The sequence below is a fragment of the Aspergillus flavus genome, chromosome 2, assembly GCF_009017415.1.
Source record: "Aspergillus flavus chromosome 2, complete sequence".
NCBI lineage: Eukaryota > Fungi > Ascomycota > Eurotiomycetes > Eurotiales > Aspergillaceae > Aspergillus > Aspergillus flavus.
Genome location: NC_092409.1, coordinates 2,778,060 through 2,788,442, shown reverse-complemented (window position 1 = coordinate 2,788,442; position 10,383 = coordinate 2,778,060). Strand labels below are relative to the sequence as shown.

General features: G+C 48.5%; 4 protein-coding genes across 4 annotated transcripts; 3 read left to right on the top strand and 1 right to left on the bottom strand.

The window, feature by feature from the left end:
• Positions 1 to 597: 597 nt before the first annotated feature.
• Positions 598 to 1,644, top strand: F9C07_2952 (uncharacterized protein; the record flags this gene model as incomplete). The annotated part of the gene is made up of 1 exon (XM_041284706.1): positions 598 to 1,644. The coding sequence occupies one exon, from the start codon at positions 598 to 600 to the stop codon at positions 1,642 to 1,644; it is 1,047 nt and encodes a 348-aa protein (XP_041142714.1).
• A 767-nt stretch (positions 1,645 to 2,411) lies between these two features.
• On the top strand, positions 2,412 to 3,426 carry F9C07_2953 (histidine phosphatase superfamily; the record flags this gene model as incomplete). The annotated part of the gene is made up of 4 exons (XM_041289644.1): positions 2,412 to 2,447; positions 2,503 to 2,847; positions 2,918 to 3,077; positions 3,137 to 3,426. The coding sequence occupies 4 exons, from the start codon at positions 2,412 to 2,414 to the stop codon at positions 3,424 to 3,426; spliced, it is 831 nt and encodes a 276-aa protein (XP_041142713.1).
• A 1,905-nt stretch (positions 3,427 to 5,331) lies between these two features.
• Positions 5,332 to 6,808, top strand: F9C07_2954 (uncharacterized protein; the record flags this gene model as incomplete). The annotated part of the gene is made up of 2 exons (XM_071511037.1): positions 5,332 to 5,353; positions 5,418 to 6,808. The coding sequence occupies 2 exons, from the start codon at positions 5,332 to 5,334 to the stop codon at positions 6,806 to 6,808; spliced, it is 1,413 nt and encodes a 470-aa protein (XP_071363772.1).
• Positions 6,809 to 6,892: 84 nt separating this feature from the next.
• F9C07_1238474 (xylosidase/arabinosidase) lies at positions 6,893 to 8,403 on the bottom strand. The gene is made up of 2 exons (XM_041289656.2): positions 7,394 to 8,403; positions 6,893 to 7,278 (listed from the first exon to the last, which is right to left on the bottom strand). The coding sequence occupies exons 1-2, from the start codon at positions 8,089 to 8,091 to the stop codon at positions 6,978 to 6,980; spliced, it is 999 nt and encodes a 332-aa protein (XP_041142711.1). The 5' UTR covers positions 8,092 to 8,403; the 3' UTR covers positions 6,893 to 6,977.
• Between the last annotated feature and the right edge of the window lie 1,980 nt (positions 8,404 to 10,383).

The following is a 10,383-nucleotide window of genomic DNA, read 5'->3' as shown; positions in this document are numbered from 1 at the left end:
AGTGGGGCTCGTCCAATACGGTGAGAGCAGGCCGTCGGGTAGTGTAGTACGCTGGGTAAGGTTGAGTGAATGCCATTGAACAGACTGAATAAAATGGGTTGATTGGCATTTCGAGCTATTATCATAACTGGTATAGACTGCAGAAGTGTATACGATGGGTCCATTTTGGGACGGTGACTTAAATGGAGAGAGCGGTCCATCCCCATGAGCTAGGCGTTTCTTGTGGCGGGTTCCCACTGCGATATTAGCTACGTTCGCGATTTGTGGAAACGGAGAATGGTCGGCGTCCCTCATAGTACTGCATGTGCACTCTGTCGGGAGCGACGTATTAAGGTGTGTATAGGTGATAGCAAGCAATCTCAACGGGCAGCAAATGTCTGACAAGGAAAGTGCGACCAAGCTAAACCACAATGCTCGCAATGCCGCAAATACCGTCGTCCCTGCCCAGGATACACGCGATCTTTCCGTTTCCAAGATGAAAGACCAGCCTTGGAACGTCGGAATCGATCATCCAGGAGCCCCGCATCTTCTGCTGTTTCAAGCGAGTCCTACCGTCGCGACGCTAAACCATCTGAACACAATAGCATCATAGCTACAATGGAGCAAGTCCAACCGCAGGTTTCTCTTTCAGCTGACGAGCCCTGCGAGATCAGGCAACAACAGCGGCTCGCGTTTACAGTATTCATAAACAATGCCTTTCCAATATCCCACGTATTCAATAACTTTCGTGAAACGAATTACCCAAGCTTCGCAGACTACATTACCTCCATGTTTGAACAAAGCGTCTGTCTTGATATCTCCGCCTACTGCGTGTGCCTTGTATTCCGAAACCGGATAGGCGTGGAAGCCTCACTGCTAAACAAAGGTCGAAATGCATACATATACGCTCTTCAAGCTCTCCAACAGGCTTTGAGAACTGAACATACTTCGAACAAGGCCGATATGATCGGTGCTAGTATCCTACTTTTCATCTATGAGATGCGTGTGCCGTCTGAGGATCACGGGGGGTGGGCAAGCCATTGCGACGGTGTTGCAGCGTTGATGAAGGAGATGGGAGCACAGAGCTTCACCCATGGGTTTGCGCGCTCTTGCTATATTTTCTTTCGCGGGTTCCTGATTGCCTACGCCTTCCACAAAGAACAGCCGTGTTTTCTCGAGGAAGACCAGTGGCAGCAACTAGCAGAAAAGGTTAGGGCGGAGGATTCACAGAAGCCCGGGTTAAGTAGAATGTTTGCGGATGTCACGGAGCGCATCGTCATGGAGCTCGTTAAGTGTCCGAGATATGTTCATGACGCACAGTTACACCAGAGCACCCAGAACTCTCAACAAGCCCTGGTATTATATTCTCGGATTCTCTGTACAAAGAACAACCTGGGATTTCTTGTAACCCAGCTCAAGGATCTCATCAGTATCTATCAGCCGGAGAACACTGCAAGCGCACCGGAATTCCTCCTGAATGGGGCAGTGGATGCCATTAATCTCTTGAATACTCTAGTCCAAAAACTTATAATGGACCCCATTCCGCCCATACGTCTTTATTCCTCGCTGGCGCGGCTTCTCGATAACAAGTATATCGTGCAGGACGCTCGTTGTCTCGACCGATTGGGTTGTTCAATGGGAATATCGGGGAGTAGACTTGATTGAGCCCTGAAAGCATGGGGTGTCTATCTTTACGGCAATCAATGCAATAGGCTTCTATGATACGAATTGATGACTATTACTATTACTGCAGTCGAAGACCAGCGGTCACATGGATGAACTTCTCTTGTAGTAACAATTGGTCTGCTTCACTCACAATATTGATGTCTAGAATTCCTATAGAAGTAGGATGTGGACCCCCAGGTTAGTAATGGACAGAACACCTGACCCGCCAAAGTTGCCTCGTGATCAAGGTTCCTGCCTCAGGATCCCGCCAGGTCGGAGAACTTTCCTCCGAGAATGACTCAATCGCAAGACGTTTGCCTCTGTTCATGAAATCTCTGTTCGTATCTCCCAAGCAATTCATGTTGATTTGCCTAGAAAAGTGGCTTTCTTTCCCCAAATAGATTTCTACCTGCATAGTTATATAATTATATACCGATAGAAGTATAGAGACCCACCGTCGTGAAGCTCGAGTCATCAGCCAAGCAAAGACGAATTGTCCAAGTTCGGCTGCACGGTGTGTGTCCTCCGCTTGGGATTGGATTCAGACTGTGGACTGATTGATTTTCCGCTTTTTAGTCTTGTGGATATAAATTGACATTCCACCCAGCTTTCTCCTTCCAAGCGATCGTTTAGAGAGGTACTGTACCTTTTACCTGTGGCCGACGCTCTTATCGCTACCCCGCTACCCCACGTTTTAAATTCTCGGTTTCCCAACTGACCGGTTCGACCTTAGCATCCATAGACTATAGTCTATAGACGCAGCAAAAATGCCTCCCGTTATTCATTGCGTGCGCCATGCTCAGGTACTTCGGCGACAGTCCTTTCCACACTCTGAGCTCACTTTAACACACCAACCAGGGTTTCCACAATCTCTGCACAGAAAATCATGTCATTCGCGACCCCCTCCTCACCGACCTGGGCAATGAACAATGCCGCAAACTCTCCGAGAACTTCCCCTTCCATGACAAGATCGATCTCGTAACTGCTTCTCCCCTTCGCCGTACCATCTACACCGCATTGCAGAGTTTCGGGCCCGTCTTCGAAGCGCACAAGGACACGAAATTGCTTCTCCTCCCGGACGTGCAAGAAACCAGCGATGTTCCTTGCGACACGGGTAGCGACCCCGTTGATTTGCGAAAGGAAATCGAGGAGAATGGATTGCCCGTTGACCCATCATTGGTGCATGAGGGATGGAACAACAAGGTTTGTTGATCTTTCTATGAGGGTCATGGTGATACCCGAACAATGGGATAGAGGGTTAATGTGAGACTAGACTGGTCGGTATGCCCCAACTCATGATGCGATTAGAAAGCGAGCTCGCGAGGCTAGACGGTGGTTGAAGGCGAGACCTGAGAAGGAGATTGTTGTCGTGACTCATGGTGGATTCTTGCATTATTTCACTGAGGATTGGGAGGATGGCAACCAATACCAAGGTGAGTTGTTGTTGTCTCTTTGGACAATCCAAGACAATGAATGACTAACCATAAGCAAGGAACGGCCTGGGCTAACACCGAATACCGTACTTACGAATTCTCCTCTGAGGCCCACAAGACTGATGTGGAAGGTCATGAGCTCGAGGGCGAGGACGCAACCTTGGTTGAGACTATCTCTTCGCGCGAACGTCGTGGCAAAGAAGGCCCGGCACCTGACCGGGAGGCTCAGAAGGCTCTGTACAAGAAAGGAATCCAGGGGTGGGATGACCAGGGTTTGCAACTGAGCACGGCTGAACGTAAAGCGGCCAAGGTTCCAGAGGGCAAAGAAGTTGATGGTGTCCGTGTATGAGTTGTGGGAAATATCCTCTCCCTGTTCGATATCTTTTTGTAGATAGTGTTAGATGCTTTGTTCATGGTTTCATATAAAGAAATAGAACGGCTGCGTCTTTGTCATTGTGACGAAAAAAAACCCTGAAGAGACGGTTGGGATAATATGAAGACAATTGGAGATCCTAATACATAATAGAAGTTTTTCCTTCGACTTACATACAATAATGCACATAATGGCTACTGCAATAAAGTGCTTCTGAGGAACTAAAAGGAAACTTGAACAATGGAAAACAAACCCCTAGGCTCTTGATCGCGCAATACATAAGAAGCCCTGTGTTGGGGCACTTTCGTTAGCGATTTAGACCCCTATGGTCTCACGGTATGTAAATAGCCCTAGTCTCATGAGGCTGACTTACCCTCAGAACATGCGTCTATCGGCCCCAAAGGAGAGAAGGAAGTGTGACTGGCCCAGAGCACTCGTTGGTGTTATCTGGATATGAATGTGACATTTTCTACAGGTTGTTCATGCACCCATATCTAGAAAGAGCGTTTACTAATCGAAGTTAGATGAGTCTGGCCACTCGTGTCCAATTTCACCGTGCAAGGTTTAAAGATGGTTCCATATATCTTCTCGGCTGGCAACGAGGCTTACGTAGATAGGTCTCTAGTAGAAGCGACTACGCAGAAAGCTTCATCCCTTGGCCTTCTATCGGTTCACCATAATATCAAAGCTACTACCTAAGTGTCTTCCAGCCTTTCAGTGCGAGGCGTATACTGATTGAACCAGTCAGAGCCAGAATGCATCGATGATTGAGTATCATCCAGCAGGGTGGGAGGGTGGCCAACATTTTTATGTCTCTTTTTATCTCCGTGAGACGCAAACCTAGTTTTTTTCAGATAATGACGAATGCTAACCTTGGCCTAGCTATCGTAATACATTACTGGATTAGGTTATCCCCACATTGGGGTCGATCACAAATTGAACCTTGCGAACAGAAAGTATAGAGCCGTCGCTCATGAGGTCATTAGGCTATGCGCAACCTGATTTGACACGACAAAGTGGATTGTATACAGCCACTGAAGACGCTGAGTCGGATCCTTCAGTATTTAGCTTTTGAATGCAGCTCAACTCATACTCAGCACCAGGTGTGATGCACTCAGCTCAGCCCAGGGAATGTGCCCATGGTTCATGTTTGTACGTGGAGTTGCACATACACACTTCCACTTTCTCTATCAATCAGATAAACGAGGTTTAGTAGTCTGACGAGTGAACGTTCAGATATTTCTTCTCTTTATAGCATATCGCACGACTCTGATTATGTTGAAAGTCGAGGACCCGAGGACAGTGTTGTCGCACAGCAACACTGTCGATGAAGTGTTTGTATCCAGGACTCTTCCTTTGTCTCAATGGATCTGTCTCAAGGCAGACTTAGACCGACAAACATATTCGCGGCGGAGTCCAGGCGACAGAATTATTAGCGTGATTGAATGAGATGCTGATCGGCCTATGATTCGTCATCATTGCGCATCGCTCACTCACCGTATAGTAAAATCATCTAGACTGATCCAGTAATTTGGGTGCCTGATTCGGAGTCGCATGCTTCGCCCTCACATACGATGGGGTAATATTGAAAGCTGCGCATATACAAGGGCAGAAACAGCATTGTTTATATAGCTGCCTATCGTCTCAGGGCTTTACTACTGTAGGTTCCCGCCTATAGGGTCTATTTTTAGCGACGATCGCGTGGCGCAGTGCCCCGGACAGCCTCAGGCAGGAACGCGTGTCAACCCGCACCTTCTCCACTTCAACCTCCTCTTATACCAAGCTTCATGGCATCGATCCAAGGTGCTTGACAGGGCATCCAGGGCAGTAAATTGACGACAACAACCATTGAAATTACCTAAACAGCTCCTGACATGAAAAATGCTCGACGAGAACTTGCCCAGTATGTCCACCGGTCAATCGCAGAAGTAGCACGGAGGTCCAGTCCAATACTAACAGACATTCAGCGTTCTTCCTCAAGAAAACCCAACAGAAGTTCGTCTGGACCATCTTACATTCCCACCGTGGTACCGAGCCTGAACCAGCATACACTCTTCGCCACCCCGACCCAGCTTCCCCCTCATCCAAGAACCGCTACGCCGCCGCTCTAGTTGACCCCTACGTCCCGGATATCGTCTACGGCGAGGTTCTACTCATCCCCGAATGGACACAACCAAGTCTTTCCGCGGAAGCTATCCGCCAGAATGGCGGAGTCACCCCATCGCCTGAGCCTATCCTCCCCACCCGCTTTACCGTCCACCTCTACAACCCCGACCAGCAGGTCACCGTGCAATACAAACCGAAGACATGGAATAGCCCAGCGACATGGTCATTCGAAATGCCACAGCAATCCTTCCGACAACCCTCAAGCTCGACGCTAGACCGGACACAAACAGACCCAGCGGCGGCAGATACCACGCCCAAACTTCGCTTCAGCTGGCGGAAGGATAGTAAGCTGTCGAAGGACTTGACATGTCTGCTGTCTGGGAAAACTACTGCACTGTCCGGAACCAAAGCAAAGAGCAAGGAGCCAGATATCACAATCTCGATCTTTCAGGCGCTGCGTGAGTTGACGCTCTACGAACCGAACTTGTATCGAGTAGAGATGGAGGATTTCAAGGGGCTGGAGGTTGTTCTCTTGCTTGGAGCAATAACTATTCGTGATGTGTATTTCACTACGATGAAGGATGCTTTCAAACTTGATGCGACATCGGTTCCCGTAGGACCTACCCCTGCTGCTGTTGCGAATAGTCCAAACGGTCATACCACTGCTCCCGCAGCTGGCAAGGATAAACAGCCTGTCTCAGCTGGATCTGGGGCGCTCAACGCAAACACGACACCAACCATTCCTGAGGAGCCTACAGTTGAGAATCCTCCACGACGCAAACAGGAACAAGATAAAGAGGAGGAACGCCGCACCAAGAAACTTCTTGAAGAGGAAGAGAAGGCCCGCCGCAAACGCCAAGCCGAGATCGACAAAGAAACCCGTCGTCTTCAGAGACTTTACGGTGAGGAAGAACAGAGAGTCCGCCACTCCACTCCGTCGCTTCCGCCAAGGCCATTACAATCGCCTCCGCCATCAGAGCGGCCAGCTGCTGCTGGACGTGGGGCCCCGGCTCAGCGGTACTACCATACTCACCACCATTCACCCTCCGTGCCGCATATCGGACATTCGCCGTACCTCCAGACCCCTGGAGGTAATCCACACAGGCAGTCAGTAGCGTTCCTGCCGACGCAGCCACAACCAGCGGCGGTATCAAAGCCGCAAAAATTGCAGCAGAAGAAGAGTTTCTTCGGCTTCCGGAGGTCATCCTCTGACGAAAACAAACTGTCCAAAAAGCGCAGTTCGATGTTTTGAACATATATATTATTGAGAAACGAAGTTATGATACCCATGGCGTTAGCGTTGAAGAGAAAAAAAAAGACGTGCTATGTACATAGACTCAAAGCAGTTCTAACCTGGAAATAAACCAAGGCAAATCAACTGAATCTATATAAAGTCTTTCGTATATATAGTCTTTCCAACTCTAAGCCAACGGTCTCCCCTCAACACCGTCAGAAGTAATCTTCACCGGCAAGATATTGCCCTGCTCATCAAACTCCATGCGGTCAATACAAGTGACCCGGTGATCGCGCTCGGTATCATTAACCGGGCGGCGATGATAAACGATATAGTAATCCTTTCCATCGGGGGTAAAAACACTATTATGACCCGTACTCTGCCCAACGGTATCATCGCCCTGCAGGATCTTGGTCGGCGTACTGGAGAAGGGACCCGTCGGCGAAGGGCCAGTAACATAGCTGACGCCATAAGAATTATCACCCCATCTACAATCATTAGCAAACTTCCACACTGCAACCAAATCAAGTCCAAATCCAAGCCCTAACTCTCCCCCCCTCTTCCAAACAAAAATCCAAAAGAAAGAAAAGAAACAAAACTTACCCCCCAACACTGTACATAAAATAATAAACCCCACCCCTCCTCAAAACCCACGGTCCCTCGACATACTCCTTGGGAGTAATCTCCAAATACTCCCCCTTAAGACTAACCATATCAGCCCCCAACTCAACAACAACAGCATGACTCCACCCCCCAAAATACAACCAAATCCTATTCCCATCCTCTTCGTCCACAAAAACCTGCGCATCAATCGGCTCCGCCCCGAACACCGTCTCCCCGATCAACGGCCTGCCGAGCACATCCTCGAACGGACCCTCCGGCCTCCCGGAGAGAGACTTCGCGACCCCGATGCCCGCCCCGTCGCCGGCGGAGAAATACATGAAGTATTCTCCTGTGGACGGGGAGCGGGTGACGGAGGGGGCCCAGGCGGCGCGGTTGGTGGACCAGGGAATGGCGGTTAGGTTCAGGATGGTTGGGTGTTTGGTCCAGGTTAGGAGGTCGGGGGAGGAGAAGGCGTCGAAGAAGGTTTGGGCTTCGTAGGCGGCGCTGTAGGTTGGGTAGAGCCAGTAGGTGGTGTCGAAGATGCGGGCTTCGGGGTCGGCGTACCAGCCGTTTATTACTGGGTTGCCGGATTTGGGGGTTGAGGGGCTTAGGGGGGATTGGGTGGTTAGGGCTGGGGTTGGGAGGTGGAGGAAGAGGAGGAGGGTTGGGAGGAGGGTTTGGATTGGTTTGAGGTGCATTTTGATATTGGGTGGTTGGTGAGGGTGAGGGTGAAGGTAGAGGATGGGTTTGGTGAAGAGCAAAAGAAGGGAGATAAATACATTCAATGTAAGGGGCTTGTTTGTTAAAGTTTGATGTGTTCCTGTTAAATTGACTTTGGCTGCTGCAGAAATGCGGGTGATCAGATATTGCGCACATGATCGGCGGTGTTTTGGTCAGTTGCGGTCATGGTATCGGGTGGTTAGGGCATATGATAACTTGTTGTATATTGCTATGGTCGGGAGGGTTAGTAGGGATTGTTGATGTGTTTGATAATGGTCTATGGCAAGCCCTAATTGGAATGGGTTGATTGCTCCGTAACTCGCAGTTTCCAGGTTTCGCGCTTGGCGTTCATATCGATGTAAATGAATCCCTCAAGGGACTGAACCTTTGCTAGGATAACTATGTGCAAGTATGAGAAACATCTGCTGTTCTGTACAGTCATGTTGTTTTTAATGAATAATTTGTAGAGCCATGGTATCAGATTGGTTGATAGTGTATGCCGACAGGGCAAGCCGAATGGTTATCTGGAGAACCAAGTTTAGGATATTCTGCCTTGAACAGCTTCCTTCTCTTGCAGTATTATATATACTCACATTATAGTCTCATTTTATTCTATAGAATGGTCTGTCAATGAAGATACGGTCAAGAATTATATGTGGTACAGATTCTAATGTTAGATCTAGTAGAGTAAATTCATCAGATATAATGTGTAAAGCTAGAAAATCAGACCAGACAACCTCGGGCCAAGAGAATCTGCACGTAAACACTAACGATGTTGGTAATAAGATCAAACAGTCCCTATGCAAGTCCTGGACCACGCAGAGAAAGGAGCACCTCGAGTGTATATAGTGCAAGCACGGCACATCCAACATATTAGTGGAACAAAAAAAAATGCAGATAAATCCTCGGGACCACACAATCAAACACTATAGATCGAAACCCTTCCACCTCATGACTGGCACAGTTATCTCCCAGCCTTACACCATAACCTTGAGTTTGTTCGTAGTCCGGTGGATTTGGGAGGACTACTGGAAAGCTTAGTTCATGAAAGTCTCTATGTGCGTGTTGCTTCGACGAAATAACTGGTAAGCCGCTTGGATATTTCAGTTTGGAGAAAGAAAGGCAGATTGCAAGAGATGAGATAAGATGAGATGAGATAAGGCTTACTAGAACAGCGGGGTTGCGAAGGAAACCCCGCCTTGGAGCATTCTACGTATTTCTTAATCAGGAAATTATTCATGAGTCATGGTAGCTGGTCATCTGCCATTCATTCGCATGTGTATAAACCAATCACTCAGCCTACAAGCAGTTGCGTCTCATGTTGATTGGTAGCCTCGCACCACACCGTCATGCCATGGAATGTCATCGATACTCGTCGTCGTAGACTTTTGACGCCCAACTTCAATTCCATTCTGCCCAACAGTAAAGGATGCCCTTGGCTATTTAATCTAGATGTAATCGCTGGTAGAGAGCTTCGATTTTATCTCCCGCGACACATCTTACGAAATTTCCTATTCTCTTCTCGAGTGAAGCTTTTCGGTATCAGTGATAGCTGTTGTTAGCGTGGGTTTGTGAGCATCTTATAATGTGACTTGAGGCCAATCGATGATCAGGATGGCGAGACGTACACGCCCTTTGTTTCACAAAGACGAGATGTGCTGCGGACGGGTGATGGGCAGATTCCGATGCAGGACTGATCGCAACGGTAATAGACATCGGTATTACCGCTTCTGTAGTGGATGCAAATGGCTTTGTGCAGATGATTGGGAAGGATGGCGACACAACAACCCTCGTTGTAGGTGTGGTGAGCGTAGTCGGAAACAACATGAGCGGTCGGTGAAGCATTTCACTTATCGATGTCTTCGGGAGCGGTGCAGATACCGGGGATAAGAGGGGTCTATACAGCTGGGTTGTGTTGCTGCTATTGGGAAGTGGCATGAGTGACGAGGTGGAGAAAGGGTTCCCACGGTATGGAACAGGATGGTAGGTATGCCATACAGTGATTCCATGTTTTTGTCCTGTGTGCCATTGCGCTTGTCAATGCTGGGGTTGGCTTTTATAGCAAGGGAAACAGAAGGTGGAGGGGAGGGTCTATATTGATAAATTGCTGGTTGTGCTTGTTTCTCAATTTTAGTTTGTATGCTTTCATTCTACTCTAGTCTGCAATAGATGTTATTTCCGCGACAGCCAATATTTTGCTGAGACTAGTGTGGGTTAACTAACTGACAAGATAACTCGGAAGGCCAAGAAGCAGAATGGCCTTGTCTTGG

Excerpts from the sequence above, each read along its gene's own strand:
- F9C07_1238474 (XM_041289656.2), bottom strand. The coding sequence starts at position 8,091 with ATGCACCTCAAACCAATCCAAACCCTCCTCCCAACCCTCCTCCTCTTC. Across the intron at positions 7,279-7,393 it reads TTTATGTACAGTGTTGGGGG|ATGGGGTGATAATTCTTATG; the intron begins GTAAGTTTTGTT and ends TAATGATTGTAG.